Genomic DNA, 27,141 nt, shown 5'->3' with positions numbered 1-27,141 from the left:
CAAACTTCTCACATTCTCACTCTTTTATAGGAGCTAAAAATTAAAACAATTGAACTCATGGAGATAGAGAGTAGAATGATGATTACCAGAAACTGGGAAGAGTATGGGGTTGGTGCAGAGGGCCACAGAATTGAGATGGTTAATGGGTTTAAATATATAGTTAGAATGAGTAAGATCTAGTATTTGATAACACAACAGGGTGATTACAGTCAACAATAATTTGTCACACATTTTAGAATAACTAATAGTATAATTGTAATGTTTGTAACATAAAGAAATGATAAATGCTTGAGGTGATGGAAACCTCATTTACCCTGATGTGATTATTATGCTTTGTATGCCCATATCAAAATATCTCATGTACCCCATAAATATATCCACCTACTATTATATGTACCCATAAAAATTTTAAAAAATCAGTGAAGTAGAAAACCAAAAGGCGCCTCTCCCTCTCCCTCTCCCTCTCCCTCTCCCTCTCCCTCTCCCTCCCCCTCCCCCTCCCCCTCTCCCTCTCCCCACGGTCTCCCTCTCCCTCTCTTTCCACGGTCTCCCTCTGATGCCGAGCCGAAGCTGGACGGTACTGCTGCCATCTCAGCTCACTGCAACCTCCCTGCCTGATTCTCCTGCCTCAGCCTGCCGAGTGCCTGCGATTGCAGGCGCGCGCCGCCACGCCTGACTGGTTTTCGTATTTTTTTGGTAGAGACGGGGTTTCGCTGTGTCGGCCGGGCTGGTCTCCAGCTCCTAACCGCGAGTGATCTGCCAGCCTCAGCCTCCCGAGGTGCCGGGATTGCAGACGGAGTCTCGTTAACTCAGTGCTCAATGGCGCCCAGGCTGGAGTGCAGTGGCGTGATCTCGGCTCGCTACAACCACCTCCCAGCCGCCTGCCTTGGCCTCCCAAAGTGCCGAGATTGCAGCCTCTGCCCGGCCACCACCCCGTCTGGGAAGTGAGGAGCGTCTCTGCCTGGCCACCCATCGTCTGGGATGTGAGGAGCCCCTCTGCCTGGCTGCCCAGTCTGGAAAGTGAGGAGCGTCTCTGCCCGGCCGCCATCCCACCTGGGAAGTGAGGAGCGCCTCTTCCTGGCCGCCATCACATCCTGGAAGTGAGGAGCGTCTCTGCCCGGCCGCCCATCGTCTGAGATGTGGGGAGCACCTCTGCCCTGCCGCCCCGTCCGGGATGTGAGGAGCGTCTCTGTCCGGCCGCCCCGTCTGAGAAGTGAGGAGACCCTCTGCCTGGCAACCGCCCCGTCTGAGAAGTGAGGAGCCCCTCCGCCCAGCAGCCGCCCCATCTGGGAAGTGAGGAGCGTCTCCGCCCGGCAGCCACCTCGTCCGGGAGGGAGGTGGGGGGGTCAGCCCCCCACCCGGCCAGCCGCCCCGTCCGGGAGGGAGGTGGGGGGGTCAGCCCCCCACCTGGCCAGCCGCCCCATCCGGGAGGGAGGTAGGGGGGTTAGCCCCCCGCCTGGCCAGCCGCCCCGTCCGGGAGGTGAGGGGCGCATCTGCCCAGCCGCCCCTACTGGGAAGTGAGGAGCCCCTCTGCCCGGCCAGCCGCCCCGTCCGGGAGGGAGGTGAGGGGGTCAGCCCCCCACCCGGCCAGCCGCCCCGTCCGGGAGGGAGGTGGGGGGATCAGCACCCCGTCCGGCCAGCCACCCTGTCCGGGAGGTGAGGGGCGCCTCTGCCCGGCCGCCCCTACTGGGAAGTGAGGAGCCCCCCCGCCCGGCCAGCCGCCCCGTCCGGGAGGGAGATGGGGGGTCAGCCCCCCGCCCGGCCAGCCGCCCCGTCCGGGAGGGAGGTGGGGGGTCAGCCCCCCGTCCGGCCAGCCGCCCCGTCCGGGAGGGAGGTGGGGGGGTCAGCCCCCTGCCCGGCCAGCCGCCCCGTCCGGGAGGTGAGGGGCGCCTCTGCCCGGCCGCCCCTACTGGGAAGTGAGGAGCCCCTCTGCCCGGCCACCACCCCGTCTGGGAGGTGTACCCAACAGCTCATTGAGAACGGGCCATGATGACAATGGCGGTTTTGTGGAATGGAAAGGGGGGAAAGGTGGGGAAAAGATTGAGAAATCGGATGGTTGCCGTGTCTGTGTAGAAAGAGGTAGACATGGGAGACTTTTCATTTTGTTCTGTACTAAGAAAAATTCTTCTGCCTGGGGATCCTGTTGATCTGTGACCTTACCCCTAACCCTGTGCTCTCTGAAACATGTGCTGTATCCACTCAGGGTTGAATGGATTAAGGGCGGTGCAAGATGTGCTTTGTTAAACAGATGCTTGAAGGCAGCATGCTCGTTAAGAGTCATCACCACTCCCTAATCTCAAGTACCCAGGGACACAAACATTGTGGAAGGCCGCAGGGCCCTCTGCCTAGGAAAACCAGAGACCTTTGTTCACTTGTTTATCTGCTGACCTTCCCTCCACTATTGTCCTATGACCCTACCAAATCCCCCTCTGTGAGAAACACCCAAGAATGATCAATAAAAAAATAAATAAATAAAATAAAATAAAATAAAATAAAAAAAAAGAAAACCAAAAGGCAACAAAAAAGTCAATGAAAATAAAGACTGATTATTTGAAAAACATCAATAAAATAGGTAAATCTCTAGCATGGCTGATGAAGAAAGAGAGAAAATACAAACTACCAATATCAGCAACGATAGAAGCGACATTACTACAGATTCTACAGATATAATAAGGGAATATCATAAACAACTTTATGCTATAAGTGCACCAACTCCTTGAAAGACACAAATGAGCTCTCTCCAGAAGGAAAAGATAACCTGAATGGCCTAATATCGATTAAATAAACTGAATCTGCTCAGCAAAAAACAAACAAAAACTCAAGGCCCAGATAGCTTTACTGGGGAAATCTACCAAACGATTAAGGAATAGTGTCAGTTCTATACAAACTCCTCCAGAAATTGAGGGGAAAAAAACAGTGGGGAAGGGGGGAAGGGGGAGGAGGAGAATACTATCTAATTCATTTGGTGAGCCTAAAATTATTCTGATACCAAACCAGACAAAGATATCACAAGAAATAAAACCTACAGTTCAACACCCTTCATGACAATATGTAAAATCATAGCAAATCAAATTCAAAAAAATATATATATATAAAAGATACATCATGACCAAGTGTAGTTTCTCCCAGGAATGCAGTTTAATGTATGAAAATCAATGTAGTTCAATATATCAAAGAACTTAAAAACCGGCCAGGTGGCCTGTAATCCCAGCACTTTGGGAGGCCAAGGCGGGCGAATCACCTGAGGTCGGGAGTTCAAGACCAGCCTGACCAACATGGAGAAACCCCATCTCTACTAAAAATACAAAATTAGCTGACCGTGGTGGTGCATGCTTGTAATCCCAGCTACTCAGGAGGCTGAGGCAGGAGAATTGTTTGAACCCAGGAGGTGGAGGTTGCAGTGAGCCGAGATCGCATCATTGCACTCCAGCCTGGGCAACAAGAGCGAAAGTCCGTCTCAAAAAACAAAAAAAAAAAGATTTTAAAAACTGTATGATCATCTCAAAAGATGCAGAAAAGCATTTGATAAAATTCAACATACACTTCTGATGAAAATTCTCAGCAAACTAGCAACAAAGGAAATTTCCTCAACTTGATAAAAGGTATCTGTAAGACTTTTACATAAAAGATAAAGTCTGAAACCTTTCTCCCTTAGTATCAGGAACAAAACAAGCAAGTCCACTTTCACCACTTCTATTTTACTAAAGGTTCTAGTCAGTGCAATAAAATAAGAAAAAGGAAATAAAAGGTATTCAAATTGGAAAAAAGCAAAAATTGCCTTTATTCGAGGATAATTGTCTAGGTAGGAGACCTAATAGAATCCACGAAAAAAGCTATGAAAACAAATAAGTGAGGTTAACTAAGTTGCAAGATGTAAGTATGCAGCAACCTACGGTATTTCTATATACCAGTAATAATCAGAAATTAAAATTTTTAAAGTATCTTTTACAATAGCATTAAAAAATAAAACCTTATGGAAAAATCAAACAAAAAATAAGCAAGGCCCATACACTGAAAACTATAAAATACTGCCAAGCAAAATTAAATAAGATCTAAATAATTGGAGAGATATATTTTGTTCAGATTGGAAGACTCTATATTAAAAGATGTCAATTCTCTCTCAAATGGATCTACAGACTCAAATAATTCCCCATTGAAATCTGAGATTATTTGTAGAAATTGACAAAGTGATTCTAAAATTCATATGAAAATTCAAGAAACCTAGAATAGGCATCACAACTTCGAAAAAAATAACAAAGTTGGAAGACTTACACTACCTTACTTACTTCCAGGCTTATTAAGAAGCTACAGTAATAAAGACTGTACAATACTGGCATAAAGGCAGACAAACAGATCAATGGAACATAATAAATTTCAGAAGTGCTCCCTCCTGGACATATATGGTCAATTAACTTTTTTAAAAAGGTGCAAAAGGAGAAAGACTAATCTTTTCAAGAAATGGTTCTCAGGCCGGGCACAGTGGCTCACACCTGCAATCCCAGCACTTCGGGATGCTGAGGCGGGTGGATCACCTGAGGTCGGGAGTTCAAGACCAGCCCTGCCAACATAGTGAAACCCCATCTCTACTAAAACTACAAAAATTGGCCAGGCGTGGTGGCGCACACCTGTAATCCCAGGTACTTAGGAGGCTGAGGCATGACATGAGAATCACTTGAAGCAGATTGGGAGGTAGAGTATGCAGTGAGCCCAGATCGCACCACTGCACTCCAGCCTGGGTGACAGAGTAAGACTCTGTCTAAATGTTCTCAAAGGATCAAATATCCATATGCAAAAAAAAAAACTTTGATCCATACCTTGTATCATATATAAAATTCAACTCAAAATGGATCATGGACTTAAATATAAAACATAACACTGTAAAACTTTTAGGAAACAATATATGAGAAAATCTTCAGGATCTAGGGTTAGGCAAATTGTACTTAGACTTGCTAAAAATACAGTCCATAAAAAAATTAATAAATTGAACCTCTTCAAAACTAACTTTTCTTCTATGCAAGACCATGTGAAGAGGATGTAAAGATAAGCTACAAAGTAGGAAAAAGTATTTGCACATATCTGACAAAGGACTAGTATCTAGAATATATAAAGCACTTTCAAAACTCAACAGTAAAAAACAAAATCTATTTAGAAAATGAAACATGAACAGACATTTCACTGAAGAGGACATACAGATGGAAAACTGGCACATGAAAAGATGTTCAACACCATAAACCACTAGGAGAATCCAAATTGAAGCCAATATCACTGTTACAACACATCTAACATTAATTACTAAAATAAAAAAGTCACAACACCAAATGCTGGCAAAGGACAAACTAAATAGCTCACATCATTAGTAGATGTATAAAATGGTACAACCACTTTTGAAAAGTTTGGCACTTTTTTTTATGGATCTAAGCATGCAATCACCATACAACCCAGCAAACTGCACTACTGGGCACTTATCAGAGAAATAAAAACCTACATCCACACAAAAATCTATACAAAAATGTTAACAGCAGCTTTATTTTTAATACTAAAAAACTACAAACAGTCCAGAGGTCCTTCAACAGATGAATGGTTAAACAAACTATGGTACAAACATATCACAAAATTCTATTTAATAAAAAGAAAAGAACTATTAACAGACGCAACAACTTGGATGTGTCTTGAAAGAATTACACTGAGTAAGGCCGATCCCAGAAGGTTACTATTGCTTGATTCTATTTTTATAACATTTTTGAAATGGCAAATTTTTGGAAGTGAAAAACAGATTCATGGATGCTATGGGTTAGGAATGGATGGGTGGGGTGGGACAGAGAAAAGTGTGTGTGGTTTTAAGAGGGCAACACAAGAGATTCTTGTGGTATATAACTGTTCCATATCTTGACTATGGTGGCAGATATATGAATCTTCACTTTTGATAAAATTGAATAAAAATACATGCACACACACACACAAATTACTGTACAAGCAAAACTGCAGAAGTCACAGTAAGATTGGTGGGTTGTATCAACATCAGTATCTTGGTTGTGACATTCGTCTATAATTTTACAAGATGTTACCATTAGGAGAAACTGGGTCAAGTGTCTATGTATTTTTTTAATCATCCAACATATATTCAACTGTGATTCACACATTATAGTTTCTCTACATATGTTTTGATTCATAGCTTTCCTTCCATCCCAAACATGCACCAAAAGAGTAAAGAAGCTATTATCTCAACTAAATGGCGGCAAAAAAATGACCATTATTCTTAACCTAACTTTACTCTTCAAAACAGAGAAGCAAAATACTAGAAATACTCAATGCCCTACATTGAGAAAAATGTACTATAATCATTCAGCAATAAATATATAAGTTGCAGCAAATTACATGGTACAATAAAATCTTAATAACCTAAAATCCTACTAAATATATTTCCCTTGGTTAATTGGAATTGTTTTTTGAGAAACTGCTGTAATGTGAAAAGAATACATGGCAAAGAAATTCATCACAAATTTAAGAAAATGATTACTTCATGAAAATGATAATCCTCATTTTTTAAAATTTAAAAATTAAAACAGCACTGTCAAACTGTACTTTCCACGATGCTGGAAACATTCTATAATCTGCATTATCCAACACATTAGCTCCTAGCCACAGTGGCTATTAAGCCTAGAAATAAGGCTACTGGAATTAAGAAAGTGAATGTTTAAATTCGGTTAAATAGCCTTATGGCTAGTGACTTCCACACTGGACAGGACAAACCTAGAACTTACAGAAAAACTTAAAAAAACACAGAGAGACAGCCACAATGCAAAAATCATCATCATCAGTATATTAGGTCAATATTTCTCAAACAGGGCACTACTGGCATTTTGGGCAGAATAATTCACTGTGCAGAACTGTCCCAAAGAGAATATTCCTTTCAAATGATAAGGGTATTTTTTCCCAAGTTTAGTTTTATGACAACTTTTGAAATTACAGAGTATTATTACATTCAAAGAAATTACTAAAGCTATTAAATTCACAGCAATAACGCATTTTCACCAGCAGAGGGCAGATATATGTTATAAAACCACCACTTCGTATATACTGTATTCAAATATTTAAGAAGCCCAATTGTACTGAAAAGACACTATTATATTCATTTATACAAAAAGAATTGTACTTCTGTAAGATAAGAAAGCAAATGTGCTAAAAAAGAAATGTGTATTTTTTCAAAAATACACTGACAAGTCTCCCAGCAACCAATTTTTGTCAACTGTATCAGTTTATTCAAGAGTTAACTATAATTCCTCAAACAAAACAAAGTAACCCTGACAAAAGTTCCATTAAGCCTTATTTCAAGGGCCATTTACACCCATATTAATAACATTCCCTCAGCTGCGAAACAAATTCCAAACAATTTTCTTCACAGACCACATAAGTTGTCAGAATCCCAAGAGAAAATACGTATTTGTTTCAAAAGTAAACTAAACACAGAAAACAAAACAAGCAATGAAATGTGGCAAAGGTGTTAAAAATGGTAAAGGACTGCCTAAGAAAAGCATAAAAAATACTAAAGATTCACTTTCTTAAATCTTACTGCACTGCATAGCAGGTAAAAAAACAGACTCTGAAGCAATTTGGGTTCGGCTTCACCACAGAAATTTTCATAAGAGCTTAGAAAATAGTTTTAATGTCTACCAAAAAAATACAAAAATCAAATGGCGTTTTCTAGTTCCTCTGATGGTGGCGTACATCTGTAGTCCCAGCTACCTGGGAGGCTGAGGTAAGATCATTTGAGCCCAGGTGTTTGAGGCTGCAGTGAGCCATTGGGGTGCCACTACTCTCCAGCCTGGGTGACAGAGTGAGGTTCTATGTTAAAAAAATAAAATAAATAAATAAATAAATTTAAAAAACCTCTTCTCCCAAGGCTTCTCTGTTCTGGTTTTCCTTACAGTCTTCCTTCACAAAGAATGGGACGATTCTACTTCATCCCATTGCCTCTCTACAAAGTCTTCATCATTGACCCTCTGGTTAGACAAGTGTTGAATGGAGTAATATGGCTTTAGGAAACACTTCTATGCCGATAACTCCCAAATCAACAATTGTCCCTTTGTCTATTTTCTCCCTGACATTTCTGCCCAGTACTTACACCTGTCTTCAGAAAGGTACGTACAAAGCACGTCCACTAAGTATATGCACAAACCTGTTTACCTGGTTATTCCTACATGAAATAACTTTGCCATTCTCCTTTAAGTTCGATTTCACTCTTCCTCAAGAACTACCTCTTTTATTAAAAACCTTCCCCAGCCCCCATTCTTGGTGATTTTTACTTTCTCTGAATTTATTTAACATCTAAATCTTGCATTACACTTTCCAGAATACACTCTGTGTTTATGGCCTGCCTCTTTAAAGTAAAGGCTTCTCAGGGCAAGGTAGGGTAGGGTTTCTGCTGTGTATCTCTCACTAATGTCTACTCTAGTGAATCAGCAGATAAAAAGTTAAAAAAAAAAAAAAAAGTATTAACTACTTTATTTTCCTGAGGCTTCCATCAAGTATTTTTGCACTGGTCTAGTCTCAGAATCTGTTCAATTACATTTTTTACCAAACAAAATATAATTCACAAATGCTTCCTGCAAAGTAATAAAGTGAATGAGTGCTCAAAAAAAAAAACTAAGACCTGGCATAATTACCAAACACCTACTCATTTATCAAACCCTTACTTTGTGCCAGACATTACTTCACAAGCTCAGTTAATCCTCACAACCCTGTGACACAGGTATTACCATTCTACATGTAATGACACTGGAGCTCATAAAGTTTAAATACCACACCCCCACCACGAAGAAGGAAGAAGGGAGTGAAAGGAAAGAAAGAAATCAGAGCCAGCAGTGGGAGAGCTGAGCCTTCAAAACAGAGCAGTGAGCTTTCAAAGCCCATGTTTTCCCTATCCTAGTGTGCCTCTAAAAGAGAAGAGAAGAGCAGTGACTACTAACCCACAGACAACTGGAGGAAGAATATTACAGAGGAAATATTACCATATAACTACTTTTTTTTACTTTATCACATAAACTTGGGTAGAAGGAATAAAAATGTAAACAAGTTCAAAATATCATAAGGACACTGAAAAACTCAGAAAGTTCTTTAAGGAACTAATAAAATCTACACATACAGCATTCACTCCCCTGAAATTTTTTAAATGTTAGTTTACTTTGGCAAAGAAGTTGAACTTTGGTGATCATTTAAGGATTTGGTGGTCATTAGAATGTTATAAAATAAAAGGAGAAATGAAAATGAAGCTTAATTTTTAAGAATCCATAATCCTTGCTTCACCTGATGGTCTTAAAGTTTACCCCTTGCCAAATCTGTAATTTCTTTCTTTGCCCAGGTGACTTAGGATCCTTAAAAAAATCAGCTTAAAATTTCAAAAGTCTGATCAAGCACAGTAAAGCCCTCTTTATTTTGTTCACCCCTTCACTAATGCTCTAGTGCTTTCCATCTATCTGTACAATCTCTCTCAAACACAAAAATATTTACAAATACCTCTTATTTCCACGCTATTTACAGATTTATATAGAGATAACCATTTGTTCCTAGTTAACATTGCAGATGACAACAAATATCATCCCAAATTTTGAAAACATGTTTACATTACTGTCAAATTTATGTTTGAATAAATTGGCTAAATAAATAATAGATAATCCTTGCTCACTCTGATAACCAATTATCTTCTTAATATGCTGCCATTACATAGATAACGGTTTGGTTAAGCATAAAAACCCACAATTTACCTCCCTTCTCACTGTGCACAAGGACTGAATTTAAACAGAATGAAAAGATTAAAAAGTTGGGTGCTATCTTCTGTGAAGGTCAAGGGTAACACATTAATACGTGACCTGACAAAGTAACAGACAGATTTCCAGAAGACTTGGGTTCACTCCCATGTTCTCTCACTGTTCCATTGCTTTTAACAAGTCATTTAACCTCTTTTATCTCTCTAGTATAGCAGACTCGAACAGATACCATACAGGTCTCTTGTATCTCTAAACTTTCAACAATTCCATAATTACTGAAAAATATATAGATATAGATCTGAAACTGAAAATATTTTTCCAAAATGCTCAACCCACTTATTCACGGTCTTATGGGTGGAATATGGAGATGAATGGTGCGGCCCACCAGGATACCCAGAAGAATGAATGCTGTCTGGAATTTTGTGTTCTCTTGGCCCAATGACTGGTCAAGAGAGAAATGTGAAAAGGGTTGCCAATCCCACCCTCCCAAAATGTAGGGGCAAATCCTAACAGAATAGAAATGACCAATGAGCACATTAAAAAATGTTCAATATTCGCAGTGGCTCATGCCTGTAATCCCAACACTTTGGGAGGCCAAGGCGGGTGGATCACAAGGTCAGGAGTTCAAGACCAGCCTGGTCAAGATGATGAAACCCCGTCTACTAAAAATTCAAAAAAAATTAGCCAGGCGTGGTGGCGGGCACCTGTAATCCCAGCTACTCCAGAGGCTGAGGCAGAAAACTGCTTGAACATGGGAGGCGGAGGTTGCAATGAGCTGAGACTGCGCCAGACGCCACCTCAAAAAAAAAAAAAAAAAAAGTTAAATCTTAAGAGTATCAAGAAAATGCAAAATAGTATAACATTTTCACCAACTGTATTAAGGAAGCCTTTTAAAAATATGAATACCCAGTAACAGACTGGGTACAATAAGTCAGCCACTCTTTTTTTGACATGGAGTCTCACTCTGTCGCCAGGTTGGAGTGCAGTGGCACGATCTCCTTTCACTGCAACCTCCACCTCCCAGGCTCAAGTGATTCTCCTGCCTCAGCATCCCAAGTACCTGGGATTACAGGCGCGTGTCACCACGCCTGGCTAATTTTTGTATTTTTAGTAGAGACAGGGTTTCGCCATGTTGGCCAGGCTGGTTATGAACTCATGACCTCAAGTGATCCGCCCACCTCGGCCTCCCAAAGTGCTAGGATTACAGGCATGAGCCACAGCACTTGCCTAGCCATTCTTTAGATAGTAGTGGTGGGAAGGTAAACTGGTCCCAACACTTCTGGCAATACAGATCAAACGGGTTTTAATCTGGTATACTCTTTAACATAGACCTTAGATTTTATTCTGAAAAAAAAAGTGTGCACACAAAGCTTTGTAGCAGCAGTATATGTAACCACAAAAGTTAGAAAACATACCAATCAGTGGAGAGGGATTATTTTTTACAAACTTTTAAATTATTTTAAAACATTTACTATTAGCCAATATTCTGTGCAGAGGGCCGGGCGTGGTGGCTCACACCTGTAATCCCAGCATTTGGGGAGGCCAAGGCAGGTGGATCACTTGAGGTCAGGAGTTCGAGACCAGCCTGGCCAATATGGCAAAACCCCATCTCTATTAAAAATACAAAAGTTAGCTGGGCGTGGTGGTGGGCGCCTGTAATCCCAGCTACTTGGGAGGCCGAGGCAGGAGAATCGCTTGAACCCAGGAGGCAGAGGTTGCAATAAGCCAAGATAGCCCCACTGCACTCGAGCCTGGGCGACAGAGGGAGACTCTATCTCAAAAAAAAAAAAAAAGAAAAAAAAAATCTGTGCAGAGAATAACTTTAAATCCCCTATGATGTCCCACTACCCTTATTTTCAGCAAATGACTTCATCAACTAATTGTCCCCTCACATTTCAGACCCATCTTACTCTCTCACAAATTGATCCATATTCTTCCTGATCTTTTTTCTCCTGTCAAAAGCTAACCATTTCATTTGTATTTCAAATTTTCTCAAAACCTTGCATTAATATATTGCCTAGATATGCCACACTTGCTTCTTAGAGAACTTGCTTGCTCTTAGTCATGAAAAAGGAACCCCTACCTGCTATTCCTGCAGCCCTATTAGCACCTAATAGAAAATCCTGCACCTAGAGACATCAAAAAACCTGATGTTCTAAAGATTCCACAAGCAACTTTAGAGCTGTGTATGAATAACACAACTCCTCAAGAAAAACAAAACATTAAACCACTGTTTTCCATAATGTTTTCAAAGTACTCATTAGTATTCTAATTGACTTGGCACACACAAATAAAAAACACACACACACAAAAAAGGCACCAAAGGTTTTTCATTCTTTAAACCAGCATCAAGAAGTTTATCACTTCTGCAAAATCTTTACTCAGACCATTAAATTTATTTTCAAGGAAGATGAAAATAACTTTAGGAGTGTATATGTTACAAAAATTCAAATAAAAGAATTGAGAAACTGCTACATAATCTACAGTAACTGTTAACATCAGCAAAAGAAGTAAACAACATATTTGTATGTTTTTTGTTTTTGTTTTTGAGACAGGGTCTTACTCTGTTGCCCAGGTTGGAGTGCAGTGGCACAATCACGGCTCACTGCAGCCTTGACCTCCTCAGGAGATCCTCCTACCCTAGCCTCCCAAGTAGCTGGCACCACAGGCACGTGCCACCACACCCAGTTTTTTTTTTTTTAATTTTATTTTCACTTTTTGTAGAGATAGAGTTTCGTCATTTTGCCAAAGCTGGCCTCGAACTTCTGGGCTCAAGTGAGTCACCTGCGTTGGCCTCCCAAAGTGCTGGGATTAGAGGTGTGAGCCACCATTCCTAGCCTATGCATTGTTATTTTTTTTTTTTAAATAAACTCCCTCATCCCGATCCTTAGCAACCACTGACCTGTTTTCTGTCCCTATAAGTTTTATCCTTTTATTTAATAGAAATCCGTGTAATTATGGCCAGGTGCAGTGGCTCACAACCGTAATCCCAGCACTGTGGGAGGCTAAGGCGGGCAGATCACCTGAGGTCAGGAGTTCGAGACCAGCCTGGCCAACATGGCGAAACCCCGCCTCTGCTAAAAATACAAAAATTAGCTGGGTGTGGTGGCACGTGCCTGTAATCCCAGCTACTTGAGAGGCTGAGGTAGGAAAATCACTTGAACCCGGGAGGCAGAGGCTGCAGTGAGCCGAGATCATACCACTGCACTCCAGCCTGGGAGACACAGTGAGACTCCAACTCAAAAAAAAAAAAAAAAAACCAGGAAATCCATGTAATTGTAATGTATACTCTGTAGTCTTTTGTGTATGGATTCTTTTGCTAAATATAATGTATTTATGACTCATCCACTAGTTCATTGCTTTGTACTGTAAAACATTATTCCACTGTACGGACGCACTATTTTCTTTATCCATTCGTCAACTGATAAAACATTTGAATTGTTTCCAGTGTTTGGCTATTATGAATAATGCTGCTATGAACATTCAAGTGCTTGTTTTACTTTGTCTTATTATTAAGTTGCATTATTTCTTTAGATATTCTGAATAAAGGTCCTTACCAGATAAAATATTTTTCCCAGCCATCTATGACTTTTAAGTGTCTCTTGAAAAGCAAAAGTTTTTAATTCTGATGAAGTTCATTTTCTCAATTTTAACTTTATGGAATATAATTTTGTGTCCCATCCAAGAATCCTCTGCTTAATTCAAGGTCCCAGAGATTTTCCCCCATGTTTTCTTCTAGCAGTTTTATAGTTTTAGCTCTTAAATTTAGTTTTATGATCCATCTCAAATTAGTTTTTGTGAATGGTCTGAGGTAAGGTTCAAGGTATTATACATTCTGTTGTTGTTGTTGTTGTTGTTGTTGTTGTTGTTGTTGTTGTTGAAAAGACTATCCTTTCTCTCCATTGAGTTACCTTGGCACTTCTGTTAAAAACTGACCATAATATGTGAGTCTATTTCTGGACTATGTATTATATTCCACAGATAACTACAGCTTTTTAATAACTGTTAAAGGCAGGTTGTGTAAGACCTCAAACATTCTTTTTGTTTTTCAGTGTTTTGATTTTGGAAGGTCCCTTGCATTTCATCAAAAATTTTAGAATCAGCTTATCAGTTGCAACAAAAAAAAGCCTTCTGGGATTCTGACTGGAATAATGTTGCATTTAGAGACTAATTTGAAGAGAACTGACATCTTAAAAATATTGAGTCTTCTAATCCATGAGCATGATATCTCTGATACCTCTCTCCACTTCTTTAGGTACAGTATTCATTAATTTCTCTCAGCAATCTTCTGTAATTTTTGGTATACAGGTATTGCACATATTTTGTTAAATTTATCCCACAGTTTTCATATTGTTATGCTATTATAAATCATAATTTTTATTTCAACTTCCAATTATTTGTTGCTAGTACATAGAGTTACTTTTTCTATAGTCACTTTATTTCTGTAAACTTAATAAACTCAATTATTCATTCTAATAGCTTTTCTATAAATTTCCTAGGATTTCCTACACAAATGATCCCATTGCAAAGAGATCGTTAAATGACTCTTGCATGCATGTATTTTTAAATAGGTCCTGTGAGAAAGGCTAATTTAAGTAGTACTTCATCATCCCATACCATCTTAAATACACCCAACTCTGTACCACTTATAAAAATCTAGATTCTGGCCAGGCGCGGTGGCTCAAGCCTGTAATCCCAGCACTTTGGGAGGCCAAGGCACGCAAATCACTCGAGGTCAGGGGTTCGAGACCAGCCTGGCCAACATAGCAAAACTCCATCTCTACCAAAAATACAAAAATTAGCTGGGTGTGGTGGCACACACCTGTAAGCTACTCCAGAGGCTGAGACAGGAGAATCGCTTGAACCGGGGAGGCAGAGGATGCAGTGAGCCGAGATCGTGCCAATGCACTCCAGCTTGGGCAACAGAGTAAGACTCCATCTCAAAAAAACAAAAAAAAAAAAACAAAAAATCTAGATTCCATATATAATTTTTATCACAAATCCACTTTGGTAGGCAGAATAATGGCCCCCAAAGAAGTCCTGTTCTATCCTTGGAATCTCTGTGAATAACTTAAGGACACTGAGATGGCAGTATTGTCCTGGATTACCCAGATAAATCCAAAAGGTCATAAACATGCCAGAGAAGATGTAATGATGGAAGTGGAGAGCAAGGAGGAGCAGAATCAAGGATGACACACTGCTAGTTTCAAAGATGGAGGAAGGACCCATGAGCCAAGGAATGCAGGTGGCCTCTCCAAGCTGGAAAAGAAAACAGATTCTCCCCTAGAACCTCCAAAAGGAATGCAAGCCTGCTAACACCTTGCCTTTAGCTCAATAGGACTCTTTTTGGACTCTGACCTGCAAACCTGCTAAAATGATAAATTTGTATTGTTTTAAGCCATTCAGTTTGTAGGATTTTTTAATAGCAGCAATAGGAAATTAATATACTGGTGATGATCATTTCACTTAAACATTCTTCTGTTAATTTTTTTGTCACTGTGCACCATCATCACCCTACACCAAAAGCAACTTCCAAGAGTAGAAATGCATGAACTAAATAACGCCCTAGGCTAAACATAATTTTTATGAATTTTCCTATAATGGAAGATAAAGCTATCCCAAATATTATTTCCCACAGAATTCCCCTTATTTTCTTAAGTTTAGGCTTGAGCTCATCACTGCTCAATGAAAGGCACTCTTTATAAAAGATCAATGAGAGACATCTGAAGGTCTACCATCAATCACTTGGATCTCTAGTCAAATGGAGACCAAAAATTGCTGGGGTATAGGGGCCACAGAGAATGGAAGATTATTAGAATTACTTTTAATTCTCTTTCCTTCAGACCCTCAAGGTCCTCACATTTATCACTCAAAATATATGTAAACATCAAATTAGCATGTTTCCAAGAGCACTTTATCTAAGCTCTGTTTTAAGTGAAATAATTTTAAAAATCACTTCTATATGATACTGTAACTAAATGCCACTCCAAGTTAAACACAGTTCTACCTAACATCTGAGTAACTAAATGCCACTCCAAGTTAAACACAGTTCTACCTAACATCTGAGGTAGAAATACTGACATTAATAGTAAGAAAGCATTACAGTGAAAAAATTTTAAACAAAAAGACTCCTCAACCTGTGGGGAAGAGTTGTATTAGTTGTGTGATATAGCTTGGGATAATTAAAGATAATACTAGGTAAATTTGCTCAGCAAGACCTAAATCATCAGTGAAAAGCTTTAAATAAAAACTATAAAAGTTTGATGACAATCCATATCTCAACAGGACTCAAAAAATAAACTCTCAATAATATAATTTTTTAATAATAATAGTAAACACTGACATAGAAGTCACAAGGTATGTGGTGAAACCCCATCTCTACTAAAAATACAAAAAATTAGCCAGGCATGGTGGCGGGCGCCTGTAGTACCAGCTCCTCGGGAGGCTGAGGCAGGAGAATGGCATCAACCCGGCAGGCAGAGTTTGCAGTGAGCCGAGCCGAGATCGAGCCACTGGCACTCCATCTCAAAAAAAAAAAAAAAAAAAGAAGTGACAAGGTATGGGATTCAAGAAAGAACACAGACCATACAAGGTTGAAATAAATCTTTGCAATAAGGATTAAAGAGAACAAGGACAACTGGTCACTAAGCAAGTCAGAGGCAAAGCTTGGACTGAATCCTAGCTTTGCTCAACCAAGCTAGTGTTCTTTCCATTCTATCATGCTGTTTCTATGGTTTAAAAAGCCCAGGTAGATGACCAGTATCTGACCTAAGGATATAGCAAAAAAAAAATTATATATATATATATATATATATATATATATAATATATATGAAGACAAAACAAAAAACAAAGAAAAACACTAAAGCACTTATCTGTGGACTCAGTAAGTTTCTAAAATAAAGTTTACGCAAGGTGCGGTGGCTCACACCTCTAATCCTAGCACTTTAGGAGGCCTAGGCAAGAGGACTGCTTGAGGCCATGAGTTTGAAAGCCCAAACAACATAGCAAGGCCCCTCCCCACCACACCTGACAAAAAATTTTTTTTTAAATTAGCCATACATGGTGACAAGCCTGTAGTCCCAGCTACTTGGGAGGCTGTGGCAGGCGGATCACTTGAGCCCAGGAGTTAGAGGCCGCAATGGGCTATGATCACGTCACTGCACCCCAGCCTGGGCAACAGCATGAGACCCTGTCTCTATAACAAGGAAAAAATAAATAAATAAAATAAACTTTAGTGATGAGACAAAAATTCCAATTTGTTTAAATTGGTATTTTGAAGTTATGATGGTTCTGCTATTAAATGCAAGGAGGGAAACTAAAATGAAGATATTGTCCACATTTGAACACATTTGGCAATAATCTGAGAAAAACCTTAAGTTAGCTGAAGGTGACAGTCTTCCCAACAACAATCTCTTACATCACAAATTTCTACAACAAAAACAGGTGTTTTATCTATCATACCATCAAACATAGTTAACAGCACAGACTATATTTCCTGGGCTCAAATCCTGACTCTACAGTTCAGATTCCCATCCCTATCTCATCTCAATAAAATCACAATTTCCCCAGGTTATAAAAGCCTCTAATGCTCATCCTTGCTCCTCCAGACTGTACCCTTATTAGCAGGCTAGGTTATAGAGCCAGCACAGATATACTGAGGCTCCAACATGTCCTGTATAATAGACTGGAAGAAAATATATATTACCAATTATGCTTCGAGTTCCCTAAGACCACCCTCATGTTCAGTAATTTGCTAAGAACATTCAAAAGATTCAATATACAGTTGTACTCATCGTTATGATTTATTATAGCAAAAAGATACTAAGCACAATCAGCAAAGGAGAAAGGCACAAAAAGTCCAGGGGAAATTAGGAGCAAGCGTCCGGGTGCTCCCTTCCAGTTGAGTTGCAATGAACACACTTAATTCTCCCAGCAGTGAGCTGTGACCACACATGTAAAATGATGCCAACCAGGGAAGCTCATCAGAGACTCAGTGCCAAAGGTTATTAGGGAGACTGGTCATGTAGGTACCCCTGGCTGGCACATATGCCAATTCCAGAATCCCAGAAGAAAAGCAGATATTCAACATAAACCACATTTATTATACAAACAACTTAGGCACAATAACAGACTCATCACTTAGGGTGGTGGGACCATCCCCAAGATTCCCCTCAGGTGTCAGCCAACCACCGCAAGGCCTGCTTTGTTAACTCTTTTCTCCACACCAATGACTAACAGATCCTTTTGAGCATGAACCTTATCTACCTATCCCCTGCTAATCCCCAGGTCCTAAAAAAGTGCCAGTCACTCCCCTCCAAGTTGTTTTTTTCTTTTTTTTTTTGAGATGGAGTCTCGCTCTGTTGCCCAGGCTATAGTGCAATGGCACGATCTTGGCTCACTGTAAGCTCCGCATTCCAGTTTCAAGTGATTCTCCTGTCTCAGCCTCCCCAGTAGCTGGGATTACAGGAGTGCATCACCACACCCAACTAATTTTTGTATTTTTAATAGAGATGGGGTTTCACTATGTTGGGCAGGCTGGTCTCAAACGCCTGACCTCAAGTGATCCACCCACCTCAGCCTCCCAACATGCTGGGATTACAGGTGTAAGCCACTGCTCCAGGCCTCCTAAAATTTTTTTAATGAAAAAATTTCTGGCTCCACTACTTTAAGTTCTGTGTACCTGGGTAATAATATTACCTACCTCAAAGGTTGTTTTGAAGATTATATGAGTTAGTATATGTAAAGTGTGAAGTACATCATCTCTGGTAAAAAAAAAAAAAAAAAAACACTATATAATTTGTGAGTATATATGTAATGTTATTATTTGCTTTTTTTTTTTTTTTTTAACATTCTCCAGGTCACAATGGAGCTACCCTATCTCTAAACTTCTAATGAATCTACCAATGTAAACATAGATTAGAAGTTAACTGGTCATTGTTTCATGTCTACTGAGATCTCTAACTAGCTTATAGACAACTATATCCAAAACTTTTTGTTTTTTTGAGATGGAGTCCCACTCTGTCGCCCAGGCTGGAGTGCAGTGGCGCGATCTCGGCTCACTGCAACCTCCGCCTCCAGGGTTCAAGCAATTCTCCTGCCTCAGTCTCCCGAGTAGCTGGGACTACAGGCATGTGCCACTGCACCTGGCTAATTTTAGTATTTTTAGTGGAGACAGGGTTTTGCCATGTTGGCCAGGGGTGGTCTCAAACTCCTGGCCTCAGATGATCCACCTGCCTCAGCCTCCCAAAGTGCTGAAATTACAGGCATGAACCACTGCACCCGGCATCCAAACCTTTTTTAACACACACAGTAGTATCTAACGTAGTACTTAATCTTTTTAGTGCCCAGAAAATATTGATTTATCAAAAAAATTAAATGTCTGTTAAATCAACTCTTTACAGTGGTAAGAATGTAAGGCGGTCAACTCTTCTGATAATAATTACAAAATAGCCTCCAAGTTTCTTTGATCTTCTTGCATTGAGAAATTTGAGAAACTGAACTAAAATGGCTTAATTCTAATCCGTGAAAAGACGATTAGTAGAAGCGTTTGAAATAAGCAAAAGGGGCTGGGTGTGGTGGCTCACACCTGTAATCGCAGCACTTTGGGAGACTGAGGGAGGCAGATCACTTGAACCCAGGAGTTCAAGACTAGCCTGGGCAACATGACGAAACGTGGTCTCTACAAAAAATACAAAAATTAGGTAGGCATGTTTGCACACATCTGTAGCCCCAGCTACTTGAGAGGCTGAGGTGGGAGGATTGCTTGAATCAAGGAGGGAGAGGTTGCAGAGAGCCTACATCGCACCTCTGTACTCCAGCCCAGCGACAGAGTGAGACCCTGTACCAAAAAGAAAAAAAAAGAAAAAAAAATGCCAAAGCACTTGTTTGAGTTTATAAAGTATATAGTTTCAAATATTCTACTTTGCCTTAAAGAGAGCATGGATTCAAGTCCGTTATAGGTTAATAAAGGTGGAGAAAGATATATATATATCTTGTACAGCAACAATTTAGGAGATGTAAGTCTCCTTAATTAATGAAGTCAAGTACTGAAAGTTTTATCTTAAACAAACAAACAAACAAACAAAAAAGACAAAGAAGAACTGTGAAGAACAAAAGGAGGGGAGACAACATGCAGCCCAAGTTTTAAACTGATGAGTCAGAGACCAATGGTTTCCATCCCAGCTCTGATACCAGGGCTCTGCCCAATCAGGAAAAACCTCAAGATCAGCAGAATTACAAGAACAACAGACCCATCAGACTGAAGTTTCACATTTTGAGGAAACTTTTAGATTGGCAAATTTCTTTAGGTGAATTATAATCAGACTTTCACTTATATAAATTTGTCCTATAAGCATCAACATCATAATAAACACCAGTTCCCCAAGGTGAACGTTACTTTTTAGTAAATATTACTACACTTTAAAAGTAACAACTCTAAAATATCAAAGACTTAATGAAAAACATGAACTCTTGGATTGGCTCTTGCAATCAAATGGGCTCTACACGTTTCTACTTTTTGAAAAAGTTAGAAAGCTAAAAGACTCCCTTGAAGGCAAGGTATTGGACATAATTAGGATCTGCCAATTATCTGCACATGGAAAGCACAAGTGGGACAGAGGCCACATTCCTACAGAAAGGGCAACTAACAAAAAAACGTCTACAGGCACTAAGTGGTTGCAGCTCCATAGGCCTTATTCCCCCATCAGCATGCCAGTCTCCTGGGTGAGAAGCAGTTATGACAGTGGGGCAGCGGCAGCAGGGGTGGTACGTGTGGCCTTGAAAGCAGTTCAGTAGTGGCTCCCTGACTTTCCCTCCTCCAGCCCTTCCAATGACTTGGTAAGTACCTGATTCCTGAAAACAGCTACAGTGGATCTCTTTCCTGCTCTATACCCTGACTTATATATTGACATTGTGTGAATGTAGGTCCTCTTACCCTCTTCTTGAACCACTGTTCAACATCTCCTAACTCAGGATTTGCCTGCAATCCTCACTATCCCAGTTCTTCCTCTGACCTGAGATTACCAAAACTGATCATGCTTAAAGAAAGCTTATCTAGTAAGGGACATATGGAAACTTCTTCTGTTCTTTCATACTGGTACATGTGTGTGTGCAGCTGTGTCCTTTAATTCCTTCTCTATCTGATGAAATCCCACTCCACCTTCAGAACCTAGCTCAAATGAAGACTCCTTCTGTGACTGGTCCCAACAGGGTCACTCCACATGCCACTCCCTTTCACAGGTGCACTCCCTTTCACACACCCTGCTGCCTGCCAGGGGCTCTGTGCTCATTCATTCACACATTCATTCATTCAAAAAATATTTGCTAAGTTACATTTGCCTACCACATGTCCTGAAAACTGGGGATACTACCCTAACCAAGATAAACAAGGTCTCCTCTCTTACAGCTATAATCCAGCAGGGATACAGTATACCCCATAATTACCTAAATAATGTTTAATTACAATTGTGACAAGTGCAATAAAAGATTCAGGGTGTTGTCTTTTATGTATAAACGGAAGCCTAACCTAATCTCAGAGGATCAAGGAGAATTATTTCCCTTGAAAAGACATTTAAGCAGGAATTGAAAGATGAGCAAAAGCTGAGCAGGCAAAAACTTGTTAGAAAGCTTCCCAGGCAGAAGAACAGCACGTGCAAAGGTCTTGAAACAGCATTCTAGGAACTGTAAAGACCACCAATGGGCAAAAGTCAAGGTGCAAGGGGAACAACAGCCCAAAATAAGTATAGAGGTAGTTATTTCTTAAAACCATTATTACAAGCACTTAGCACATCGTTTTAGAATCATTTATTTGCAAAAACACAACCCACACTAAACAAACTCCTTTAGGTCTTACAAATTTTTTTAGCTCTCTTACCTAATACAATATCTAACAGTGTGTCTTCAAGTCAAGATCTGCGGAACGAAGAAACGAGTGTTTGATCTCAGCAATGAGCTTATCCTCTCAATATCAGACAGGCTAAACAAAACAATCTCTAGAGTTAAAAAACCTTATGTTTCTGACTACCCAAAATTGCATGGGCAAGAGACTCACTTTCATACCAATTTAAACATGCTCAAAATCAAACCTAGCAAAAGATGGAAACAGACCAAATGTTCATCAACAGACGGATAAATTGTGGTCTATCCATACAATGGAATATTATTCAGCCATAAAAGGAGTGAGGTACCGACACATGCTACAAAATGAATGAACTTTGAAAACATATGAAGTGAAAGTCAGAAACAAAAGTTCGTATGTTGTATTATATTAAATATCCAGAACAGCCAAACCTACAGAGACAGAACATGCAATAGTGTCTGCCAAGGGCTGGGGAGAGGGGATAGTGGGAAGAAACTGCTCAATGTGAATTTTATCTATATGTTTTGTTTTTGTTTTTGTTTTTCCCTGAGACGGAGTCTTGTTCTGTCACCCAGGCTGGAGTACAGTGGTGCGATCTCGGCTCACTGCAACCTCCGCCTCCCAGGTTCAAGCAATTCTCCTGCCTCAGCCTCCCACGTAGGGATTACAGGTGCCTGCCACCATGCCTGGCTAATGTTTTTTGTATTTTTAGTGGAGACGGGGTTTCACTATGTTGGCCAGGCTGGTCTTGAATGCACTTTTAAAATCTCAGAAATATACATTAACAAGCATGGGACATGTCAATGTGGTACCTGCCAAGCCCAGCGATGTTTTCTAGGAGCCCTACCCAGCCAAGTTCAGGCTACTCCTGATGTCCAGCACAAGATGCCCTATTCAGAGCATGTGAAAGAATAGAGAAGTGAAAAAAAAAACAAAAATCAAAGCTAGAATTACCTGTAGATAACACTTTAAATAATGAAAACTAAACTTGAAGCTGGCAAGGTGTTCCCAGTCCTCACTGCTCCCTAAAGTGCCACCAACTAATAACCAACAAGAGCTGCTTTAAACTCCCACTGAGTCATGAATGCAGCTAGGAGAGAGGAGGAGTAGTTCCATCTGCCTGTTCTTAAATTCTCCAGTTGTTCAACAGATTTGGTAAGAGCAGGATCAAGAGCAGGAAACTGGCGCCTATGCCATCCTTTTCTCCTTCGTTGCTTCCTAAATACTGTCAATCCAGGAAACACAGCTGGTGATTCAATAAGAAAATGTCAAAACCCAATTGACATACCTCTACCAACTATGATAATGCAAGATAATATAGGCACCTCAAATCCTAAGCTTTAGTTTTGGTACATATTCTCAAAGGTCAGTGGAAGAAGATTCTTTGAAAGAAAGAAAATTGAGTTAACTAGGAAATAACTTTGAAATACAGTACATGAAAAGTTTGATGCAATTTACTAGACAGTGAAGAAAACATCAATACATACACAGAATGAAACTTCTTAGTAACTGAGCTGTAGAGTAAGACCTTTAACATATCTTTTAAAAGTACTATATTTATTATGTCATCCTAGCATATAGATCCAAAATCATGTAACAAGCCAAGAATTCTACTAAAAAAGCCTCCATAATGTACTTCAACGTTACCAAATACTCAAAAACTGTGAAAATATATTTACATCAATTGCTCTATCATGTCGAATTTTTCAATTATTACAACCATGAAATCAAGTCTAATTAAACCAATAAGTGGCCTTACCTGTGATTTTTTGCCTGAAAGATCAAGATAAAACAATGAAGTTATTTACAAGATCATTTTAATATTCTTCTAGATTTAGTAGCAAGAAGAAAAAAATAATCCTTGTAAATTATACTGTGGAGTTCATGCCCTTCAAGCTACACCCTTGTACTCTTGATACCATTCTCTTCTCTCCCACTTCCTTCACTTCTCAAAACAAGTAAACCAACAAAAGGCCAGACAAAACCAAAATACAAAAGACATTCATTCAATATATATCAACTGATTTCCGTGGCAATACAAACATTGAGCAAAACGAATACTTCCTATTCTTCAGGTCCAAAGAAGTAAAACTTTTGATCCTAATTTAAGAAGTACATGATTCTCTTCTCCCCACCCCAAAAGAGTAAATAAAAAAAAAAAGTTAACATGGTTAATAATGGCTTTTAAAAATCTGTATTATTTTAGAAAGCATTAGTGAAAATCTGATTTTATAAAGTACTTTTTTGGAGACAGAAATTTGAACAAAAATTAAATTATTTTTAATAATGTCTGTAGATGAAGGAAGGTTAATTCTGAAACTGTTACTATTCGACTTTTAATGAACAGATTTAATATTTACCAGCATCTCTACTTAACCATGTTATTACTCAAAATGACAAAATGTGTACTATTTAGCTTCAGCTTCTTTCTTCTTCTTGGCCTTTTAAAGGACCATTTTTCAGGGTTTTGTTAGTGCAGTCAATGAAGAGCAAGCAACTGAGCCTAAACACAGTGCAGAACTCCCAAATAACCACACACAATCAAGTTACTAGGAAAACAAATATTACAAGAACCAGGCATGGACTTTGTAAAAACTCATCACCTGAAAAGGTTACATAGGATAAATATAATCTTGACTCAATCAAGTTACCATATTGAAAAGTGCTTCATAAAAATAATCTAGTTACAGTATTCCCGCATGATTCTTCTAGTAATTCAGTACCTGTTACGACAGTGAAGTAACCTGCTGATGCTGTGTGGTTCAGTCTAGTCAAATATTATCAGCCTACTGAAATGTGACTCATTTATATAGTATTGAGATAGAACAGTAAAGCTTCAGGAAAAGTCTAAGTCAAATAACACAGAAATCTTAAAGGACATTCCCCAAAGAGACTGTCTCCTGCTTTAGAGAACTACCCTATTTCTCACCCAATAACGAAATAAACCAATTAAAAATATACACGATCTTTTCTTAACTACACAAGACATTTCTTTAAAAAAAAATTAGAAATATTTCCCTTGAGATTACTTACAAGACATTAAACATAAATCAGATCTCCAAACACAAAACATAGCAGCTAAAAATAGTATATCTATTTCAAAGGCTGAGGCAGAAGCCCTCCAACCGAACAAACTAAAATTAGGTTTTTTCCATCTCTAGATCTTTAAAATGAACCTTCAGCATTTATGAGGTACACAAATCAGTGTCCACATATTCTCCCAAACTAGCCGGTCAGAGAAAACCTAATTACTAAAATCTTCAGAAATATAAACCCACCGTCCTCCAAGAGACTCATGTAATGAAATTCCTCTTCATTCTGGCTAATAACCAGACTAAAAAACAATACTACTACTAATAAAGACCTTTCTCCAATTAATTTATTCCGTAAAACTCAAACCCACCGAAAAAGACCACCATACTCTTTTTCAGGAAGCAGAGATAAAAGCCTTGTACAAAAGCTGTCAGGTGGGCAGGCAGGTAGGGCTCCATCTAGGAGACCAAGAATCCGAGCCCGGAGTGGGAGGACGTGGTCACACCGGAGGGTAGAGGAGGGGATCCAGACCTAAGCGCGGCCCCACCCACAGAGATAGCTATGAGCAGAGAGAGCTAGGAGGGCAACTCTCTAACCCTAAGCTCTGCCCAGACCCGTGCCCGGTTCCGCGCTCCCAGCCTCGCTCCTACCCCCAGCCCTGTGAAGGGTCCGAGCATCGCTACCCCGGCACCTGCTCAAACCCATGTCGGGGAGGAGGGGAGGCTGGGGCCACTGACAGGGCCTGCGGGCCTGACCTCGCCGCCGCCTCTGGTGGACTTGAGGGTCGACAGGAGCCCCGCGCCCGCCCGCTCAGCCACCCGCCCTCCAGTCAGGGCAGGAGCCGGCCAGCGAAGCCGAGGCGTCCGCTCGGGCCCCGAGCGCCGCAGCGGCGGGAAGGTCACCGGTCGCAAGAGGCCCCGACCATGGGCAGCGACGACGTCCAAGCTACCTTTGGCCTCGCAGTCGGCGCAGTACTTGTTGTCCTCCTCCCTCAGAAGCTTGGATAGGATGAGCTGGTGCTGCTCGTTCAGCTTCTGAGCCTTCTCCCGACAGGAGCGCGTCGCCATCTCGGCAGCGGGGCGGGGAGCCCGGGGCAGCTACGCCGGCGGCGGACGCTGGCTGGAGCCGGGCAGAGTGAACGCACCTGGCGCCGCCGGGACCGCGGGCGGACTCAGCCCAGGAAGCGGCAGAGGCAGCTGGAACGGGAGGAGGGGCGGCGGCGGCGGTGGCGGTGGTAGCGCCAACGTGTCCCGCCTCCTTGCCCGGCCTGCCGGCACGCACCACCCTAGCCGGCGAGGGGAGGGGAGGGGGAGGGGGACTGGGACGCGCCGAGGCTTCCGGGTGGCGCGGAGGAAGGAACCCGGGCGCCGAGCGCGCTGCGCATGCGCCGAACCTACGGGGCCCGGCCTGCCGAGTTTTTTTGCGAAAAGGCCTTCTGCCCAAGGTGATTCCCGAAAGGTAGCTGGCACTGCCTCATACGAGCTTTCCCCCCTTTTGAGATGTGATGGTCCGCAAGGGCCTCTAGTAAAACCCAGTAATGGAAGACCTTTTACAGGAAGCCTGCTTTGACTTGCCCATTTGCCTTTGCTGTTGCTGGCACAACATTGGAAATGCAGAAATAACTGGCGACTGGGTGGGTTCATTTACTCATTCGAGGTTTATTCTCCTGCAGTTTAGAAGCTGGGGACACGGATGGAATAAAAGAGGAAAAACGGTCTCTTACATTTTAAGGGCGAGAAATAATCTAGTAGTGACATGTATTAGGGGATAACATTTCATTGAGTGATTACTCTGTTAAACGAACTGTTAGCTCATTTAACCCTTTCCCCAACCTTATGATATTGTTATCCTCATTACACAGGGGAGGAAAGTGAGGCATAGAGGAGTTAAGTAACCTGACCAGATTATGGAACTACTAGTGGAGGAGTTGAGATTCAAATCCAAAGCAGTCTGGCTCCAGAGTCTGAAAGACCTGGCAGTAAGCCCTTCCATAAGGGGGAAAGTGTGACCAGGAACCCAAGTACTAGGCGGTGATACTTTAACAAGAAGCTGTGTAAATAGTGATCCTTAATGCAAGAGAAAGAGAACTAAAGAAAACACTTTTCATTGGAACCCAGACCCTAATCCAGGCTCATGAAGTTTGAACTCTGGGTGACGCAGTTTCGATGATTTGGTATGTTGTATATTATGAGGAAGTTCTAATGTGGGGCTTATGCAAGCCAAATAAACACAGTCCTTGCCTGCGGTGAAGCAGATGCTAAGAAAGGCAATGAGCAAGAGTCGGTGTTACACTTCTTAGTAAGGCCAATTTCTAGCCCCTGGCCCTGCATAAAAGTGACCCTCATTGCTGCCTAGCCCTGTTCTTGGCACAGGGGCTCAAAAATGTTTCTGGAATTAAATTGAATGGATATGGCAATGAAGATGCTCAGTAATTAAACAAATTAGAGCTTATACTACATAGCTCTGACAAATAACAACTAGGGAG

General features: G+C 40.9%; 1 protein-coding gene across 3 annotated transcripts in view; it reads right to left on the bottom strand.

Moving 5' to 3' along the window:
* SMAP1 (small ArfGAP 1) overlaps positions 1 to 26,042 on the bottom strand; it is a 194,587-nt gene extending 168,545 nt beyond the window's left edge. Inside the window, exon 1 of one of the 3 annotated variants that reach the window (XM_004044271.5) lies at positions 25,606 to 26,042. In XM_004044271.5, the coding sequence (XP_004044319.1) occupies positions 25,606 to 25,723 (118 nt within the window). In that variant the 5' untranslated portion in view covers positions 25,724 to 26,042. The remainder of the gene's footprint in view (positions 1 to 25,605) is intronic. The other 2 variants (XM_055391427.2, XM_055391429.2) reach the window with 2 other exon arrangements.
* Positions 26,043 to 27,141: the final 1,099 nt, after the last annotated feature.

This window comes from Gorilla gorilla, chromosome 5, assembly GCF_029281585.2.
Source record: "Gorilla gorilla gorilla isolate KB3781 chromosome 5, NHGRI_mGorGor1-v2.1_pri, whole genome shotgun sequence".
Taxonomy (NCBI): Eukaryota; Metazoa; Chordata; class Mammalia; order Primates; family Hominidae; genus Gorilla; species Gorilla gorilla.
This window is presented reverse-complemented; position numbering and strand designations above follow the sequence as displayed.